Source organism: Arabidopsis thaliana (genome assembly GCF_000001735.4).
Source record: "Arabidopsis thaliana chromosome 1 sequence".
Taxonomy (NCBI): Eukaryota; Viridiplantae; Streptophyta; class Magnoliopsida; order Brassicales; family Brassicaceae; genus Arabidopsis; species Arabidopsis thaliana.
This window is the reverse complement of record NC_003070.9, coordinates 13,097,494-13,117,967: the sequence shown is the minus strand read 5'-3', so window position 1 is coordinate 13,117,967 and position 20,474 is coordinate 13,097,494. Positions and strand designations below refer to the sequence as shown.

The following is a 20,474-nucleotide window of genomic DNA, read 5'->3' as shown; positions in this document are numbered from 1 at the left end:
TTCAATTATTAGTATCATCGTTAATAAAAACAGTGGTCCTTATCTCTCAACAAGTCTTTCATCAAATTCGGATAACAAAGACAAAATAGAGAATCAAAGAAAGAGACATTTGTGTTATTATCAGTAAATTATTAAAAAAATAAATAATATTAAAACACTATTATATTGGGTGTAAATTGGCTCTATGATTAGTGATTAGTTTTTTTCTTTTCCCCCATAGAACATTCAACGTTTCCCACCCATGCAAAATCCAACCTAAAAGCCAAACTTTATAAGGAAACCAACAAATAGATCCCTACAATCTAAAGATTGCAACAAAAATGCCCCAAAATTATAATCTTAGACAATCCACACCTTTTTCAATCATGTAAAACACTTCCAAACTTTTCATAGTCCATTGCTAAAAATAGTTTTAGTCTCACAAAGTTAGACCAAAATTCAATACATTCGGCGCATAATTATTTTTATACTACAATATAGTAAGTGTGATAATAACCAAACAAAAAAAGGTTAAGTGATCATTTGGTGTGGAAACAGCAAATATTGGTCTCTACTCTCTACTACAAAAACCTAGTGGGACTACAAATGAAAATAAAACACAAAAGAAAAAGAAAGTGAAAGTCTCTCTCTCTTTTCTACAAGCTGCTTCATCTTCTTCCTCTCACTCTCTCTTTCTCCAAACAAGTAAACAACAGTCAACACAAACTCATAGCCCCACCAGAAAAAAAAAATACTCCAAGAATTTATAGGTTATAAGTAAAAATTCAGTACAAGTTTGTTTGTTTGTTTATTCCATTTTCTTGTGTGTTTTTTTCCCCATAATTTATAAATTTTATAAGCAATATGGAGTCCCACAACAACAACCAGAGCAACAACAACACCACTGGTTCGGCCCATCTGGTCCCATCCATGGGACCAATCTCCGGTTCAGTCTCATTAACCACCACTGCTCCAAACTCCACTACCACCACCGTCACCGCCGCTAAAACACCCGCAAAACGACCGTCCAAGGACCGTCACATCAAAGTAGACGGACGTGGCCGGAGGATACGTATGCCGGCTATCTGCGCAGCACGTGTCTTCCAACTAACACGTGAGTTACAACACAAATCGGACGGCGAGACTATAGAGTGGCTGCTCCAACAAGCGGAGCCAGCTATCATCGCAGCCACCGGAACTGGAACCATACCGGCGAATATCTCTACTTTGAACATCTCTCTTCGAAGCAGTGGCTCTACTCTTTCAGCTCCACTGTCTAAATCTTTCCACATGGGAAGAGCGGCTCAAAACGCTGCCGTTTTTGGGTTCCAGCAACAGCTTTATCATCCTCATCATATCACGACAGATTCTTCTTCTTCTTCTCTTCCCAAAACATTCCGTGAAGAAGATCTTTTTAAAGATCCTAATTTTCTAGATCAAGAACCCGGTTCAAGATCACCTAAACCGGGATCCGAAGCTCCTGATCAAGATCCGGGTTCGACCCGGTCAAGAACACAAAATATGATACCGCCGATGTGGGCACTAGCGCCAACGCCAGCCTCCACAAACGGAGGTAGTGCTTTTTGGATGTTACCAGTCGGAGGAGGAGGAGGTCCGGCTAACGTTCAGGATCCATCACAGCACATGTGGGCGTTTAATCCGGGTCATTACCCGGGTCGAATCGGGTCGGTTCAGCTAGGGTCTATGTTAGTGGGAGGTCAACAGTTAGGGTTAGGTGTTGCAGAAAATAACAATTTGGGGCTATTTTCCGGCGGAGGAGGAGACGGTGGTCGGGTTGGTCTCGGAATGAGTCTTGAGCAAAAGCCTCAACATCAAGTGAGTGATCATGCTACTAGAGACCAAAATCCTACTATAGATGGTTCTCCTTGAAAGACTTCATGATTTCTTTGGTTTTTAAAAAGTGTGAATGTGTGATTTATTGCAACTTTTGTTGAGGACTCCAATGTTAATATGGGTTTTAGGGTTGGCTTTTCGGGATTGCCAAATTGTTATTTAAGAAAATGGATTTATTGTTTTGGTTGCATAATAATTAACGAGTTTTGCAACTCTTTTTATTCGATGCAAAAGCATGTCACTTAAAGGAAATATAGTTGAATCTCTATGTGTAACATAATGGACAAAAGAATAAATTAAATATTTATCAGAATGCCTTTTCTCTTTTGTTGAAGGGTATAATTGAATACACCTTCTTTGACCGCTCATATATTTCAAATATTTCGAATTGATTGCAGTTCGTAAAAAGCTAACGAATATAAATAAAAAATTATATGGTGTAGACTGTAGTGATAAACTTTATTGGGTGCATGAGCACCACATGTTTGGATACAAATGGGTTTTTAGATTTATATATTAATTCTCTTTTAAAATTCGTATTTTGTCTATCATACTTTTGTAGTATCTACCAAAAAATTGTCCACTTGTGGAGCAACATGGACACGTCAGAGAGAACTCCTATGCCACAGTAAATTCCAATGTGTTTGAAAAATAGGCTGGACGGGTAATCAGGCGAAATGCCGTTTTTAATGTGACTAGGGGTTAGCCCGGATATATATTTTGATAATTGATATTTTCAAGTTAGTTGATATAGTTTAAAAAAAATATTGGATTTGATTTCGGAAGTGTATATAATAGATGGTTTATTGGGATTTTTATATATTTACTATTTTTAATATATTTAAAATATATTAGAAATAATATGTTATCATGTCAAGAAGAAAGAATATGATTTATTTTACTTGTGATTTATATATCTATCATATATGGGATGTAGAAGCATGCTCCTAACTTAAGCTTTAGCAAGTTACATATTAACATAAGACTTGTTACATAATTCTGACCAATTACAATTGCTAGAATACGTGTATCAGTAATATTTTAGAAAACGTTAACATGCAAATATAAAAATATTACTTATCCTAACTTCTGTCTTTTATTAATTCGTGTATTGACTATTTCATATTTTTTATTTATCTTTCTCTCGTATTACCAATGTCAAAGCGGAGTATTTGGCAAGAAAAATTCGTGTCAAACCGCTACATATTACCTATATAAACAATTTTCCGCAATCTTGGTTCATCTGAACTCTAAATAATATCTGATGACAAAAAATAAAATCACTCTCAACATTCTCTTCGGGAAAAATGTCATGTAATCATTCAACTTTAAAAAAATGGCCATTTTATATAGGAATTTCATAGTAAGCTATTTTAAATATCAACTAAATGTTGACTGCCATATTAAACATGAAATTGCGTTGATCAGACCAATTTTGACATGACGTTAAAATGTGATTACGGAACCACTAAAAGCCGATATCAGTCGTTAACTATTCTGTAGTCATGTGTTTTGGTTATTTGTATTCTTTTTATTTTTTTTTGTCTTAGTTTTGTTGTGCGTTAACGATTGATAACAGTTGTTAGTGGTTATGTTAGTAGATTTTAAAATCATGTTTTTTTTGGCCGGGTCAACATTTAGTTGATGATTAAAATAGCCTTATACGAAATTCATGTTCAAAATAGCCTAAATTTGAAAGTTGGTAATTTGACTAACAGAATTGTTAACGACTGTTAGTGGTTCCGTTATCGGATTTTAATGTCATGTCTATATATATTGGTTAGGTCAATACAATCTCATGTTTAATACAGCAGTCAATGTTTAGTTGATGTTTAAAATAATATACTATAAAAATTCAATATAAAATGACCATTTTTTAAAGTTGGACGATTAAATGATATTTTTTCCATTTCTCTTCTCCTCTATTCTCACAGCGCAGTTCTCAAAGGTGATTTTTTTAATCATCCTTCCGTTGACCTTATACACCATCTCCGACCCTCCTCCTTCGTAGATATGCTCTGCTTCCATGCACATTTTGATGAGGGAGAAGACCCATCTATTAATAATTTCTTATGCATTGTAAACATCGATCTCAAGAAAACATTTTCTCTACGTGGTATCTATGGAACATGCAGCTGATATTAATTATTGGCTGTGATTAAACTCAAAGCTTTTATAAACTCGATGAGAGAGTAGTGATGAAACTCAAACATATTTTATCATGATGCAAGTGGCAAAGAAAGTTGACCTCACGAAGAGATCTCTTTGCATTGATCTGGACATCTGGTGACAAAAATGCATCACCAATGTTCTTTGACACTACCTTTTTACTGCTCTTCAAGTTCATAGCCGGATTTAAAACAACAAACGACCAGTTAGTATAGGCATCTTGCTTAAAGATTGTCCAGTTCTTCATCAACATAATCCATCTTTACACATCAGTTTTCAACATGAAACCTAGCTCTGATAATGGTTCCTCCCTCTTAACACTCAGGAAAGGGAAACACAAAATGAATAAGAGAAAGCAAATTTAATTACTTTAGCTTGAGTTTATAGGTTTTAACCTTCATGACCTGAGTTGAATAAACCACGGTTTCTTGACCTATTTGCTTCCATAATTTCTTCTCCAACACTTCTTTCTTCTCCGGCCGCAACCATGGTTTTTTTTAACATTTTTTACACTTTCGAGATCGGGAACAACGTTTAGGTTTCTTGCACCTTTTTCTAACTGAAATTTATTTAAAACTTTTGGCTTTCTCTATGGTCAGACTAAAAATTCATGTCTCTATATATAACAAGTTTTTTATCACCACAAAAAATGATTAAAAGTTATATATAGTAACACCATAGGCTAAACAAAGTTCATATTCGATGACTCCGTTGTGTGTGTTCTATTTCAGTTTTCTTGTGAGGAAGAAATATTGTATTAAGGGTTTTTATTTTGTCACACTAGTACTTAAGGCAAATGATCCGGGAACAGCTTAATTGAAAACCATGATAAAGTCGCAGAGAAAACAATAAGATAATTAAAAAGGCTCAAATGGCCATCAAAGTTTAAACGCATAAGATAAGAGACAACCATAAAGAAGAGAGTCTCATCATTTGGCTCCACTTGGGTCCTTCTTGACAACACTCTTGATAACTCCAACACCAACGGTTTGCCTCATGTCCCTAATAGCAAAACGTCCCAGGGGTGGGTACGCAGAGTAAGCCTCAACCACCATAGGCTTGGTGGGAGTCATATTAATAATAGCGGCCTCACTGTTCTTTAAAAACTTTGGCTCCTTCTCAATCTCATGACCAGTACGCCAGTCAATCTTGGTCAAGATCTCAGAGAACTTGACTGCAATGTGAGAGGTGTGGCAATCAAGAACTGGGGTGTAACCATTTTTAATCTGACCAAGGTGGTTCATGATGACGACCTGGGAGGTGAAGCTAGCAGCAACCTTTGCAGGATCATCCTTGGAGTTTGAGGCGACGTACCCACGCTTAAGTCCCCAAAGAAAGAAACTAAGGATCAAATTTTGCAGCCAATATGGAATGTGCAGCCTTCACTCCATGGCATCATTTCAGATCTATATCGTTTGGTCCCTACATTCATCAGTGGAAGCTAAGTGCCGACCACATGTAAAGTAAAATGTTGTAAGGCCCTATTATCCCCCTTCCGTACAACGATCCCATGCATATGTTTTGAAATAGTGTCTTCTTCCTTAATCTCCCAAAAAAAAAACTAAATTACTGAATGTTTTAATACAATTCAAGCATGTGAAATGAAGAAAAAACTCTTTACCAAAATCTGAATACTCGTGATGTTATTACACCCGACTATGATAACTGTTTATATCTTTTTCTGCCTCTACTTCCTTGTTTATGAATTTTCCCCAATCATAATAGTTGAAGTATCTATTCACACGGTACTTTATTTTATGTATGATTTCGACTTAGTAGTTTTATTTGAATATGAATTGGCCAAATTCCCTAGTTTTCCATCATTATATATATAAACTAGTTGTGAGTGGTGATACAATTGTAGTGATAGAATTAAGGAAATATTTATTAAAAATATAAACATATTTTATAATATCATTTGGTTTATGTCTCTAAAATATCCGGTTTTACAAGTACAATAGTAGATAGAGTAAAATCTTTAATTTATATGACTATATACTTCGTGTTACACAATTTTCTTTTCAAAATATCATAAAACAAATACTATACTCAAATTTTTAGATTGAAGATATGATATGTAGATTGTATGAATTAGAAAAAAACTCAATATTACGACAACAAGGGGATTTTATTTTATTTATGGATGATGAAAACAAAAGTACATAACACAAATGTATGCAACACCAAATAAGAGAAAAATAAAAATAGAACAAACACCGGTAACATTTTCGACCCCTTTTTATTACATATGTTTTGATTCTTAATTCAACTTGAGAGACTCTTCCTGGACTTCAAGTTTTTGACCTCCTCTTTTGAATATATGAATATCTTCTTCACCATGTTGCAGAATTCACTACATGAAAAAAAAAAAAATGAAATATCAATGTCTCTCAAGATTTTAACTAATCTTTCAATCGATAGAAATAGAAAGAAAACTTACGGCCATGGATCTTCTCCAACAAGCATCTTATCCTCTTCATTATTTGTGAAAGCTATTTCCCATTGGTTGCGAGCTTGCAATTGGCCTTTGAGATCGAAGAGCTTCTCCAATTCTAGTATTAACTGATCATATCCATTAAGAACACTTAAATCCACAGCTCTTCCTATTGTTACACCTTGCATTTGAACCTATTCCATATTAAGATTGCGTGAGTTGAGTATAATGAGAAAAAATTTCATATATAAAGAATAAGAATATATTGAACTTATACTTACTTTGGTACAAGTTCTGGTAGAACTGAACTGCTTGCTTTGGATCTCTGTTGGTGATCTCAAAATTTGGCTTTGACCAAACTTTTTTTCCTGAGTAAGTCTAGAAATCTCCAAGCCAATTTGTTCAACGGGATCTTTGATCACCGAAGGAGTGGCCAGAGAGACTCCAAACAACCTAAAACTAGCGACTGCATTGGTTGTTATATTTTCTTCTATTGGTGTAACCACATTATTGTAATTTAGTTTGGCCATTGGTTGGACAGGGTAGCTCATTAGCAATCTAGAAGGAGTCATAGCATCTTCAGTAATATCACGATAACGAAGAGAAATATTCATCGGGGTGGCCATGCTTTGTTGTCCAATTTCTTGTCCTTGTGTCAATGTAGGAGGCAAGAGATGTGATGAGGAAGAACCTGTATATAAAATAGGTATATTGAGAAGGTATTAAAGAATCTTAAATTCATTAAATAGAAGATTATAAGTGTCTTTTTTTATACCGATTTCATTAACTTCTCGTGAACGCTTGTTCTTGAGAAAAGATGACCTGGAAACATTTGACCAAGGCGTTAAATGTTCGATGTCCCATGGTGAAACTTGGTTTGGTCTCGGAAATGATGCAAATTCATCCCACTGCACCTGCAACATTAGAGTTAATTAGTGATATGCTATTTATTGCACTCAAAAACGTATTTCTAAAATAATGTTATAAAGTGTGAATGAAATTTTACTTCTAAGCTGCGCCACTCTGAACACTTCCAATGAGGAGAGAAATCACTAACTCCAATAATTGTCCCAAAAGATCTTAATCGATAGAACAAAATGTGTTATCACAGATAATATTAGACATTACCAAAATATTTAAGCAATTTTTTTTTTCATCTAATGTTACCTTCTTTCAGAGAAATCATCACCCTCAAACCGCATTGTAAATCTTGAACCGACATTGAACTTATTGTTCACAACGTCTAAGAATTTGTCGTAACTGACAATAAATTGACTTGACCTGATACTTATAAAGACACAAAATATAAACCTACATGTTGAAGAAACTAATTTATTGATAAATCAATATAATCTAAAATGTGAGTTCAAATGGTTCTTTGAAATTACCTTGGCTTGTAAACCACAATGAACATACATTGGTTATCAAAAGCATGCTTTGCAGAAGCAATTATCCCATGTCTCATACTTTCTATTGATACTATTGATGAAGGTATATTCCCTTGTTGATGTCCTGCTCGTCTGATACCAACTCGTAACTCTCCAGTCTCTCCCCTAAAACCACAAGTATATAGTTTAAAGTCCAAAACTCAAGAACACAAAGATATATTAGAAGAACCAATATTATACCTAACGAATACAATAACATCTCCTTCAACCAATTTTTTTGATGTTGTGAATGCATTCCAACCAATTGTTAACAAATGTCTTTGCGCTGTACCTACATGGAATAAGAAGATTATTAGTTACTTCTCTAGGATTTATTACCTCAATAGCTGTGTTTTAATTATATAATAAAAGGAATTATTACCTCTATAGATGTGTCTGAATCTCCATTGATTACCATGAAGATCTATAGCAAGAATTTCTTGTGTCGGTAGAGGCTGTGACATATCCTAAACCAAAATTTAATATGTAATGTCTAATGAAAGCTTAAAATTCAAATTCGTTTAAAAAACTATAAAATTAAATACCAGCGGAGGGAGACATTCAATGGCATGTTTTTTCGGAACAGAGAATCCACCATGAACGCTTGTATCTGAGGCCGTTAAAACCTTCGTAAAGGAATTAACTAATGGCCTAAATTGATTTTGATTCTGAGTAGGGATTACAACTTGCTAAAAATTTAACAAAATCAGAAAATCAATGAGATATAATAGGAGAAAAATAGAATTAACTGAAAATAAAAGAGAAATACTAAATTTTCACTTACAGTTGTATCTGGCATCAAAGTGATCTCAGCATAAGTCTCATCACTATTGTTTTCCACCTAAAATCAAACATCAAACAATTAACCAATTATTTCTGTTTATAATTAGATCAACTATAAAAATCATGCGTATTCGCTAAAACATAATAGAGATATACCTTAAGTTGAATAGCAATAACACGACATTGAAGCTTAGAAGGAAAATCACAAATTGGTTGTAACTCATTCAACTCTTCTCTTGTAGATGCCTCAACCTGAAAAAGCCGTCAAAAGGTTTCATACATGAGAGAGAAGGAGAGAGAGAGAGAGAGAGAGAGAAAGAGGCGAGAGAGAGAAGAGAGAGAAGAGAGAGAAAGGAGAGAGAGAGAGAGAGAGAGAGAGAGAGAGAGAGAGAGAGAGAGAGAGAGAGAGAGAAAGAAGAGAGAAAGAATATAGAGAGAGAGAACTCACAAGCTCTATATGGCCTTGAGGAAAGTAATAAACCTTTTCTCCAAGTTTTGGAATATCACACAAAGGTCCCGCACAGAGTTTCCATAACTGCTCGTACATATAACTCTTGGATCCATCAACTGCCGAACAAAAATCAAAACATTATAACTAAAACAAGTTTTCAATAAAATAAAAAAATCAAAATTTCTTACTTATGCCTGATAATTCAGGTTGTGTATTCACAACGTTGCCACTTTCCATAAGCTCGTACCTAAAGATCGGTATACCAAAATATGTTATCTCAACAGTTATTATACAATTTTCTCTCTTTCCTCAACTTCTCTCGCTACCATGAGAGCGCGTAATATCATATTTATAGATAAGAAGTATCAAAATACATTAAAATACTTCCTTAGATTTGAATACTAAATTTAAGAAGGTTACCAAAAATTAATAAAGGTAATTTAGAGAAATGTCATTAATATTTTGACTACATATAAGAAAATCAAATTTCTTATATGTTTATTGATTAACTTAGCAAAATCTACATATGCATTATTCATATATAAGTTAAATAATATAATACAGTTTTAATATTTACAGTAAAAAAAAAGCCTTTGACATTTGTTTATAGATAGCTATATAAATTTAAATAGGAGTTCTTGCTTGATCATGATTGCATGAATAGGAATTATTTAGTGTCGTGATCATGCCTTTCATATGTGATTTATGGTACGTCTCATGTTAGCTTTTTTTTTCAACATATGCAATATTCACATATAAGTTGAGTAATATAGGAAAATTTTAGTACTTACAACAAAACATTTTTTCTACGATATTTGTTTAAAAGTAGCCAAATAAATTTTAAATATGAGTTTTTGCTTGATTCTGATTGCATGAATAGGAATTCTCTAGCGCCGTGATCAGACCTTTAATATGGGATCTATATATGGTATATCTCATGTTAGCTTTTTCTTTTTGCTTTCACTATAAGTTTTTCTTTTCCCTTATAAACTGGTTTTCTCATATATTGTCGTTCTTTGGAGAAATCTCCAAGGACATGTTCCTCTTTCCATTTAGCTATGATGTGAATTTGCATGTATCCCATGGATATTAGGAATGTCCTTGGCATTTGGGGTGGATTACCGGTGGTGGTGGTGGTTTGGCCTTACAAGGGGGTACAACTTATAATGATGAGTTCCATCAAAAATGTACAAGGGTTTCTTGCTGTCTTTCAACCCGAATGTCATCCAAGCATTTTGCTCTATGTTTTATAATGATTGCTTTTATTTTCCGTATTTTGTTTCTCTGTCAAAAATGTGTTTCCGTATTTTGTTTGTCCGTCAAAAACATGATTCCGCATTTTCCGCGGAAATATGATTTCATGATTTCCACGTCTAAAACATATTTTCCGCAAAAAAAGAAAGAAAGTGTTTCCGTATATTTTCGCCAAAAATATGATTTCGTATTTTTTTGGTCAAAACGTGATTTCGTGATATTTTGACCAAAAACATGATCATGAATGATGATGATGATGATGATGATCATGAATATTTATGATGATCATGAATAGTGATGATGATCACGAATGATGATGGTAGTATGATGATGATGATTATAATAGTTATTAATTATTATTAATGATAATTATTTAGATTATAGATATTTTTTTATCATCTATAGAAAAATTATTAACTGAATAAACTTATTTAATTCATTAACTCAATAATTTAAATGAGTTATGGTTTTATCCAAACCATTTGCTAAATGAATTAGATTGACTCATTATCCATTAGACACTACATTTATATGGATATAGATTGGTTTGATTTGGTTTAACCAACTTGACATCCGTAAATATAATACCCACAAAAAAAGAAAGAACTTATAATACATTAGACAGACAACAACAAAAAATACAATCTTTATTTGTATAGATTTGTCTGATCCGATAAGTTTGCCTTACTTAATTTTATTGGGTTGAGTCTGGTATACTGCATAAACTATACCGATTCTTTGGTATACACCATAAACTCTTTGCCTCTTATTTATACACCATAAACAACTTTTTGCCTCTATTAAACATCCCGAATTATAGATTCTCTTTTAATTGCAACATAGTGATTCTAAATTGTGGTTAGATTTAGTAAATCGATAATTGCGTTTAGAAAACCATGATTACCTTAAATAAGCAAAAACAATAAAACCATTAATTTTTGTTTAGAATTTCTTCAATACACGTTTTTTTTTGTTTTTTGATTTTGTTTTTGTTTTCTATTAGACTGATTGTTATAAGAAACAGAGTATTGAAAGATAGAGAACGTTCTGAATAATTCTCTTACTAAGACTGAAACGAATTTGGTATTTTTATACCTTACAACAGAATGATCGAAGGAAACTCAACTCAACTAAATCCAAAACAGACTTTAAATCTAATCGTGTTTCAACTTCTACAAAACAGGAGGACTTATTCAACTTGAAACAGTCAAACTTAAGTGAATAAAACAAAAGCAATGTTTATTCTTTCATCGATTACATAAGAATGAAACCGAAACTGGAATTGATAAAAGAACAAGTAGGGCCATTAAGAACTTAGGTTTATGTTTAGATTTATAGCCAACGATTTCTCATTGGTTCAAAAAATAAAAACTAACACCAAGATAAGAAAAACTCCAAACTACCATTCATGTTTGCAAAATTAAACTAAATGGAACACATTCATAGAATTATTAAACTTCACTCATAACCACCATGTCGGGGATTGTTTGTGATGGTTGCGTGAGAGAGATTGTATTTGGTACTTGAGACGATGATGGCCCAACCTAAAAAATAATCACAGACACATACAATTACTAAAGGAACGAAAAAAGTAATAGAAGAAAAAAGTGGATCATATACCTCAGTAGTTCTTTGTCTTTTTTTCTTTTCCTTGGGATATAGATTACACCTAGCAGCATTATGACTAGTTTCACCGCAAGACGAACAATGTATAATGTATAATGTATACCAAAGAATCGGTATAGTTTAAGTAGTATACCAGAGTCAACCTTTTTATTATCAAATTAAATAAGTTTACATACATACAATTTTGAAATCAATAGCCTGATTTTTATGGAGACTACTTTAAACAATTTCCATAAATATTTGGTAGTCGTTTATGGAGATGATCTAATTCAAAGGTCATAGTCAAAGTCAAAAGCATATCTTACTGTATATCCTCCGAACATTCTATATTTGTGAAATATTTTGAACTATATATTTCATTTCATAAGTTAAAAGGGAAGAAGAAGAAAAGACACAAAATACGTAAAGAAAAGGATTAAAATGGTTTCATCAAGGAAATGTGTTTTCCTTGTGTTCTTATGTATGGTTGTTCTCTTGAATCCAAGTAGGCAAACATTAATACTTACAGATGAATATGCGTTTTACTGTTACAATACATTTGTCTAAGGATTCTTTATGTTTTTCAGTGATAAACTAACATTTTTACACCGGTATAAATTTCAGAATCTACAAAAGCGAAAGATATTGATGGAAGGAAGCCCCTCTTGATAGGTACTTGCATAGAGTTTCCAACAGAAAAATGCAATAAGACATGCATTGAATCAAATTTTGCTGGTGGAAAATGCGTTCATATTGGTCAAAGCCTTGACTTTGTATGTGTTTGTTTCCCAAAATATTATATATAATAATTTATGTTTAAGATTTGCATGAGTGTTATAATATTTTAAATAAAATAGGTTGCAAAATTATATTTTGAATAGAATTACGACTTTTTCTTTGTTTAAGATTTTGAATAGAATAATTATTTTTAGATAAATTAATTAATGCAAATCCCTTATTTTTTCGAAATCTTCATTCTTCTTGGGTAGAGGGTGAACTTAATCTCCAAAGAGAGAAACTGAGGATCAAATTTTGCAGCCAATATAGAACGTGCAGCATTCACTCAATGGCATCATTTTATATCTATACCCTAAACCCTTAAACCTAAACCCTGCATTCATCAGTGAAACTACGTACCGGTTTACGGCAACTGACCACGTGTAAAATTAAATGTTGTAAGGCCTTATTATCCGTCTTCCGTACAACGATCACATGCATATGTTTTGAGATAGTGTTAATTAACTCTCCACATTGATGTGGCCTGTGAATCTCGTCTCCCTTAAAACGTACAAAACTTATCAAAGTTTATCGTTATTTGTTTGTGATGTAGTTTAAGAAAAACTCATTGCACCAACTCCAAGATCTTAACTAAAGAATTTTAGATAATAACCTGCTTAATACCATGTAGATGTAGGATATGTGAAAAGTTTATCTTTCTAATATATAGAACAAAAAAAAAATACAATACGGATTTCGTATTCTACGTATAGATAAATACTAACGTTCAATAAAGCGCTAGAACACTTATTAATCTAGGCCTAAACGATTTTATGCTATTTAAACGGTTTTAGAATAAAAAAGTTTATCATATACACAAAGTATAAGCGAACACATCGTTATACATGCAAACTTTAAAAATGTCTCATCACCTACACGAAGTATTGACATCACATACAGACATTCAAAAACAAACATAAGTTATGTTGCCAACACCATAACCATCCTACTTTGATATCCCGGTCACTAAAATCCGGCATTGACCAGTGTTGACTGGTGTTGAACGATGTTGACCGGCGTTGACCAAAATATATATTCAATTTTTTTCATTTTTTTAATAGACAAATAAAAACAATAATTTATTACATAATTTTTTAAAAAACCTAATAACAAAATATACCACAAATAATATAAAAAAATAAATCACAAAAACATTATAGAACAAAATTTTGGTTTATTCTTTTGATGATATAACAAGATAAATAAATATAACAAAGCAGACAACAAATTCTTTTTGTGTACTATATTTTGTTATCAAATTTTTGTAATATAACAAAATATACATTTTACTTTTGGCAATCATTTTCTTTTATAAGTTTTAGTGTTTATATATATATATATATTTATTTATTTGGTATATACTATGCATTTCTTAATATATATATATAATGCAAAGGTCATATATTATGATTGTTAAAAAAAGTATATATTTTTTCTTAAAGAAAATTAACCTTAAATTTATAAAAACGAAAAATGATTGTCAAATGGAAAAGGTATGCATTGTTATATTACCAAAATTTGATAACAAAATATATTGTATCGATTCCGGGAGAAATCTTTTCATCTGTTTTAGTTTTCTTTCTTAAAAAATATATAAGAAAGAAAATTGGTTTACTATAATACATGCACTACAACGATGACATGAGTGTGTCGTTCCTTCTTTTTCCATAATTTAATTTTGGAAAAATATACTGAGCTACACCAAATATAATAGAATACATTGTCACATGCCAAGTTAACCAAGGGATTTAAAATTGAAACCTTAAGTTATGATCTAAGGTTCAAATTCAAATAACCGGATGAGTTGGGAAAAATTCAGATTATTTGCATCTGATTTATTTTTTTGACTTTTGAAATTGTATTTTATATTTTAATTCATGGATTCGAAACCCCTATTAACTTGCATTTGTTTACTTTCCTTTAAATTGCAAAGCCAACAAAAGTTACATTTGAACCTTTCCTCCTCAATGAGTTCATCTGACATCGAAATTACGATGCCATTGTGATACGCAATCTGTTGCACAAACACGTTTCTGTTGACGATGCCATTGTGATTCACAATCTCTTGCACAACCATGTTTCCATTGACGATCCCATTGTGATTCGCATTTGGTTGCAGAACCATGTTTCCGTTGACGATCTCATTATGATTCGCATTATGTTGCATAACCACGTTTCTATTGTCACTACAACAAAAAGGTGTTTTGAATCGCTTATTTTGTATATTTGCATCAGGCTAATGACGATAATAATTGTTACGGTAATAATAAGTGATGTTAAGTGTTTAGATCTCTCTCTCTCTCTCTCTCTCTCTCTCTCTCTCTCTCTCTCTCTCTCTCTCTCTCTCTCTCTCTCTCTCTCTCTCTCTCTCTCTCTCTCTCTCTCTCTCTCTCTCTCTCTCTCGTTTGATGCTGAACACAAAGAAACTTAGAACGGACATGAGAGATTTTACGAGTTCGATTCCGATTTGGAATCCTACGTCTCGCCGAAGATTTCTCCGGAATCCACTAAAACTCTTAGCTCAAAACCGAGCTCTCTCTCACTACAATCGTTCTGCTCTCTCTCTCTCTACTCTCTCGATTTAACAAACTTATGAATCGTAAAGAGAAAAACAGAATTACAGATCGATATAAGAAACGGAAGAAGACGAGTAACAGTCAAGAATTGTCCGGTAGAGATGGACGATTGTGATTGCTCCACGAGTCGCAATCTCCTTAGCTTGACTTTAAACTGACCCTGAAACCTTCCGATTCTCCCAGAGTATTTCCCATACTTAGCATATAGATCATTATTCTTCAAATCTCCACCTTGATCTTTATGCTCTTTCTACTTTAGCTTAACTTGGATTCATCTCCGGTTCCTGAACCAACTTGTTTAGCTTTATCTTTCTCAAGTAATCTCACTTGACTTTGATTCCCTAAGTAAACCCACTCAGCTTCTTCTCCTTGAGTAAACCCACTCAGCTGTTATCCGGAGCCTAAGCTCCACCTTAGTTCTTAGAAACTCTGAGCAGTTCAAGGGCATCTTGAAACTTGCTCACAGGTAACACTTTGGTGAATATGTCTGCAGGATTTTCTTCAGTGTCACTTTTCAACACCTGCACTTTTCCATTACTCACCAATTCTCTGATGAAATGGTCTTAACGTCAATGTGTTTGGTTCTCTCGTGGTAGACTGCATTCTTTGCCAAAGCAATTGCACTTTGTGAATCACAGTGAATGTTCATTGACTCTTGTACAAAAACCTAGCTCATTCACGAGACCGTTCAACCAAACTTCTTCTTTTGCTACATCTGTTAATGCCATATATTCAGCTTCAGTACTCGATAAAGCTAGTACCTTCTGTAAATTAGACTTCCAGCTTATTGTATTTCCTCCAAAAGTAAACACTACTCCTAGAGTAGATCTTCTCTTTTCGTTATATGCTGCATAGTCTAAGTCATAGTAGCCTTCTAGAATGAGTTCTCCTTCATTCTTCTAACAAAGCTTTCGGTCTAATGTACCCCCAATGTATCTAAGTATCCATTTCACGGCTTGCCAGTGTTCCTTCAGAGGTATACTCATAAACCTGCAAACCAAAGCAACAAAATGTGCTAAGTCTGGTCTTGTAACTATCATTGAATAGATCAGACTGCCAACTGCACTTTGATAGGGCATTGCTCTCATAACTTCTGAATTTCTTCGTTAGTTGCTGGTTTTAGCATGAAATGAATTCTTATAGGAGTATTAACGGACTTAGCTTGGTCCATTCCAAAATCTCCAAGTACTTTCAAGAGATAACCCTCCTATGATGTGGAAAAAGTACAAGCTTGTCTATCCCTTATGATTTTCATTCCTAGAATCTTCTTGGCATCGCCTAAGTCCTTCATTTCAAACTCAGAGTTAAATAAGACCTTTAACTCACATACGTACTTCTTGTCCTTAGAAGCTATAAGTATATCATAAACGTACAAAAGTAGGTATACGTACTCTCAACTTTGTAGAACCTTGAAGTACACACATATGTCATACTTACTTCTCTCATATCCAATCTTCTACATAAACTCATTGAACTTGTTTTCCATTGCCTGGGAGACTACTTCAGGCTGTACAAAGACTTCTTCAACAAACAGACCCTCTCTGGATATCTTTCATGAACATAGCCTTGTGGCTGCTCCATGTAAATTGTTTCGTCTAAGTAACCATGTAAAAATGTTGTTTTTACATCCATCGGTTGAACCTCCATGTCCAAGTGCACAACCATTGACAGCATAAGGCGAATAGAAACGTGTTTCACCACAGGTGAATAGATTTCCAAGGAAATATATTCCCTCCTTTTGTGAGTTGCCTTTGGCTACAAGTCTTGCCTTAAACCTTGGCTATTCTACTCCTGCAATGAAGGCTTTTCTTTTGAATACCCATTTACACCCAATTGGCTTTTGTGATTTACTCCTCTCCACCAATATCCATGTCTTGTTCTTGATAAGTGATTCTATTTCCTCATCAGCAGCTTCTAACCACTTATCACTATCAGGATCTTGAAGTGCTTCCTGATAATCCACATGCTCAGGGTTCCCTCCATCTTCTGTAATAAGATAAGCATAACCTGCTATCTCATCTAATACTTCCTCATCCATTTTATAATCGTTTAATCTCGACGGTAGAACAACTTATCTTCTTGGTCGATCTCTTGTTATCTGACGAGTTCTCTGATTCCCTTCTAGTTCTGTGTTTGCATGACCTGTAACAGAAGACTCTGGAGATTCCTCTGAAGCTTTCTCTGTAGCTCCACCTTGAGCTGAATTATCACCATCTTTACTAGGACCTGCACATTCAAACCTAGAAACTTTGTTAGTAACTAAAGGAAATTCAAGACTCATACTTGAAACTAAGTTGTTTATGATGTCTTTGTACATCACATCCTCTCTGAACACGAGATTCCGGCTTATAGCGCTTCTCATCATCGATCATCCAAACCCTGAAACCCTTTACTCCATTAGGATACCCCACAAAGACTTCTTTCTTAGCTATGGGATCTAACTTTCCTTCTTGTGAGTGTACATAAACAATGCACCTGAATCTCCTTAGTCCTAACAAGTTTGGAGTTACTGAAGTCCACAACTCTTAAGTGATCTTATTGTCGACTCCAGAGGACGGTGATCTATTAATCAAATAAACTGAAGTTGATGCTGCTTCAGCCCAAAACTTCTTGTCAAGTCCACTTTCACTTTGCATGCTTCTAACTCTGTTCATTATAGTTTTGTTTAGTCTCTCTTCAACTCCATTCTGCTGTGGAGTGTAAGTACAGGTTCTCTGCAATACTATTCCTTCTTTCTTGCAGAAGCCATCAAACTTCTGATTACAAAACTCTAATCCATTATCAGTTCTCAGCTTCTTTAATTTTCTTTCACTGTGAGTCTCCACCATCTTTTTCCATTCAGTAAAGATGTACATGCCTCATCTTTGGTCTTAAGTAAATATATCCAAACTTTTCTTGACCAATCATATGTAAAAGAGATGAAATACTAATGCTTACTGAGGCTATAGGGTACATTTGGGGAGCCCCATAAGTTGGAATACACATAATCAAGTTTCTCCTTTGTCACATGCTGAGCTTTCCCAAAACTTGTTCTGTGTGTCTTACCAACTACGCAATCCTCACAGAACTTTATTTCAGATATTTTATCACTTCCAAAACATCCTTTCTTACTCAACACGTCCATGGCATGTTGTCCAATATGTCCCATTCTACTGTGCCATAGTTAAGTTTGATCAACCCCTCCTGAAACCACTACTAAAGATTCTGTAATATTAGCATGTGCTTGTAAAATATACAGAGAAGCTCTTCTAATTCTTTTCATGAAAACATTTGAGCCTTGCATGACTCTCAATGTACCATTGTTGCCCCTGAACTCATACCCTTCTGAATCTAGAGTTCCCATGGATATAAGATTTTTTGACATCTCTGGTATATATCTTACTCCATGAAGAATGATACTCGTCCCATCTTGATTAGTAAACTTGACCTTACCAATTCCCTTAACTTCTAAGAACGAATTATTAGTCATCCTTACTTTTCCAGACTTTGCTTCTTCGAAGTCTATAAGATACTCTTTTCTTGGTGTCATGTGAAAGGAACACCCAGTATCCATTATCCACTCTCCATGGTTTCCTTTGTGTTCTCCTAGATTGACTTCTGAAGCTACTAAACCGACCAAATCTTGAGCATCGTCTTTTACAAGTAATGTTTCTCCTGCACCACTTCCCTTATTCTTCTCAAGCCACTTATAACACTGCCTCTTGAAGTGTCCCTCCTTTCCACATATCCAACAGACTTTCTTACCTTCTGTTGATTTAGATTCATTACCTTCACCTTTACCAGATTGGTAATTTCCACTTCCTCTGGCCTGAGTTTTACCTCGAACGTATACACCTTCTCCTACAGGTCTTGATCCTCCTGAAATATCCCTTAGTTCTAGTTCATTTGATTTTGCAGCGCTTATAACATCATCCAACTTAATGCCTTCTCTTCCATACTTCGGAGTTTCCTTTAGCATATCATAACTATCCAGTAAAGCACTTAGTATCAACATTGCTTAAACTTCATCATGTACCTGAATCTGAAGATTACTAAGATCTGAAATCATCTTTAGGAATTCATCAACATTCTCTTCAAGCGTCTTTGAATCTTGCATCATGTAGTTATAGACTTTAAGTTGCAGATAAACTTGATTTGGAAGAGATTTTACCAGATACAACCTATCAAGCGTTGCCCATGCTTCAGCAGTTAACTTTGAGTTTTCAATATTTCTGAGAACCTTATCTCCAACGTTTATGAAGATCATATCCATTGCTTTTTCATCTCGATCGATTCTTGCTTGTTCATCTTCGATCCACTTATTCTTCTTTGCTGGATCTGACTCTTCTTCATCAGTTAGTGGCGATAACTGATCTTGTTCCACCAGAGCATCCTTTAAACTATCACTCTCAATTTGTTTGTGTACAATGTACATCTAATTTTTATAAATACATGGAAATAGCTCATGAATAGACACAACTCAAAAGTGAATACAATAGAAACTCTATAAATTAATACTTTATAAAATAATAAACACGATAAATTAATAAATTTTGTCGGTCTCAAGTCGGACCTAGGTAAAAATTAACCTAAATCGATAAGATAATAAGATATTATTTTTTTGAAATATATATATATATATGGTCCCAATAATATCATAAATTAAGAATAAATCTTAAACATACATTCTAAGATAATCCAGTATAATATGAATCTAGTGTTGTTTGTTTTTTCTTAAACTTAGAATCTCGTTGAAATTCGTCTCTAATTTTCTTATTGCATCAAAAAATTATGGTGTTATCTTTTCGATCTGAATCCAAAAGTTATGAAAAGTATTTGACGCGGTAATTTCTTCCTTATATGTCACTATTTCCAAAGATTCTACATTATCGTCTTCAATTTTTTCACCAACATTATAGATATAAGCTACAATTTCTTCTAAACTCTAAGCATGCTTCATTTGCACTCAGATGGTCGAGTAGACTATTTACATCTATTCTATTCTAATAACTAGGATTGTTAATCACAACTTCAAGTTCAACTTCTATTCTAATAACCAAAATTTAACATAATTGAATATGCAAACAATAAAGCATAGAAAATCTAAATAAAGAAAATTCTATAAAAAAAATAGTATTATATTTTGCATAAATATTTCTTTAAATTAATAAATATTCATTTATTCG

At 33.6% G+C, this 20,474-nt stretch overlaps 4 protein-coding genes, 2 long non-coding RNA genes, 1 other non-coding gene and 1 pseudogene across 8 annotated transcripts; 4 read left to right on the top strand and 4 right to left on the bottom strand.

Annotated features, from left to right (window-relative positions):
• Positions 1-732: 732 nt before the first annotated feature.
• On the top strand, positions 733-2,144 carry AT1G35560 (TCP family transcription factor). The gene has a single exon (NM_103253.2): positions 733-2,142. The coding sequence runs from the start codon at positions 844-846 to the stop codon at positions 1,867-1,869; it is 1,026 nt and encodes a 341-aa protein (NP_174789.1). The 5' UTR covers positions 733-843; the 3' UTR covers positions 1,870-2,142.
• Positions 2,145-4,831: 2,687 nt separating this feature from the next.
• AT1G35550 (elongation factor Tu C-terminal domain-containing protein) lies at positions 4,832-5,462 on the bottom strand. The gene has a single exon (NM_103252.3). The coding sequence runs from the start codon at positions 5,244-5,246 to the stop codon at positions 4,932-4,934; it is 315 nt and encodes a 104-aa protein (NP_174788.1). The 5' UTR covers positions 5,247-5,462; the 3' UTR covers positions 4,832-4,931.
• Positions 5,136-7,451, top strand: AT1G35545. Its single transcript, NR_139833.1, has 2 exons — positions 5,136-5,475; positions 6,978-7,451. It is a non-coding gene; the product is annotated as an other RNA (long non-coding RNA).
• Positions 6,268-9,334, bottom strand: ARF14 (auxin response factor 14; the record flags this gene model as incomplete). Its single annotated transcript, NM_103250.1, has 14 exons — positions 6,268-6,355; positions 6,443-6,630; positions 6,718-7,127; positions 7,212-7,350; positions 7,443-7,515; positions 7,604-7,717; positions 7,825-7,989; positions 8,065-8,155; positions 8,246-8,330; positions 8,409-8,552; positions 8,648-8,704; positions 8,803-8,898; positions 9,095-9,213; positions 9,286-9,334. 14 exons carry the CDS (start codon positions 9,332-9,334, stop codon positions 6,268-6,270), a joined length of 1,818 nt encoding a protein of 605 aa, NP_174786.1.
• A 397-nt stretch (positions 9,335-9,731) lies between these two features.
• On the top strand, positions 9,732-10,334 carry AT1G06907. Its single transcript, NR_139164.1, has 2 exons — positions 9,732-10,025; positions 10,156-10,334. It is a non-coding gene; the product is annotated as an other RNA (long non-coding RNA).
• A 1,403-nt stretch (positions 10,335-11,737) lies between these two features.
• Positions 11,738-12,045, bottom strand: AT1G09215. The gene is made up of 2 exons (NR_143483.1): positions 11,972-12,045; positions 11,738-11,895 (listed from the first exon to the last, which is right to left on the bottom strand). It is a non-coding gene; the product is annotated as an uncharacterized misc_RNA (transcript).
• Positions 12,046-12,371: 326 nt separating this feature from the next.
• Positions 12,372-12,838, top strand: AT1G35537 (Defensin-like (DEFL) family protein). The gene is made up of 2 exons (NM_001036065.2): positions 12,372-12,461; positions 12,581-12,838. The coding sequence occupies exons 1-2, from the start codon at positions 12,398-12,400 to the stop codon at positions 12,760-12,762; spliced, it is 246 nt and encodes an 81-aa protein (NP_001031142.1). The 5' UTR covers positions 12,372-12,397; the 3' UTR covers positions 12,763-12,838.
• Positions 12,839-15,722: 2,884 nt separating this feature from the next.
• AT1G35535 lies at positions 15,723-19,702 on the bottom strand (annotated as a pseudogene; the record flags this gene model as incomplete). The annotated part of the gene is made up of 1 exon: positions 15,723-19,702.
• Positions 19,703-20,474: the final 772 nt, after the last annotated feature.

Coding starts and splice junctions, on each gene's coding strand:
- AT1G35560 (NM_103253.2), top strand. CDS start 844: ATGGAGTCCCACAACAACAACCAGAGCAACAACAACACCACTGGTTCG.
- AT1G35550 (NM_103252.3), bottom strand. CDS start 5,246: ATGAACCACCTTGGTCAGATTAAAAATGGTTACACCCCAGTTCTTGAT.
- AT1G35537 (NM_001036065.2), top strand. CDS start 12,398: ATGGTTTCATCAAGGAAATGTGTTTTCCTTGTGTTCTTATGTATGGTT. Junction 12,462..12,580: donor GGTTGTTCTCTTGAATCCAA/GTAGGCAAACAT, acceptor TATAAATTTCAG/AATCTACAAAAGCGAAAGAT.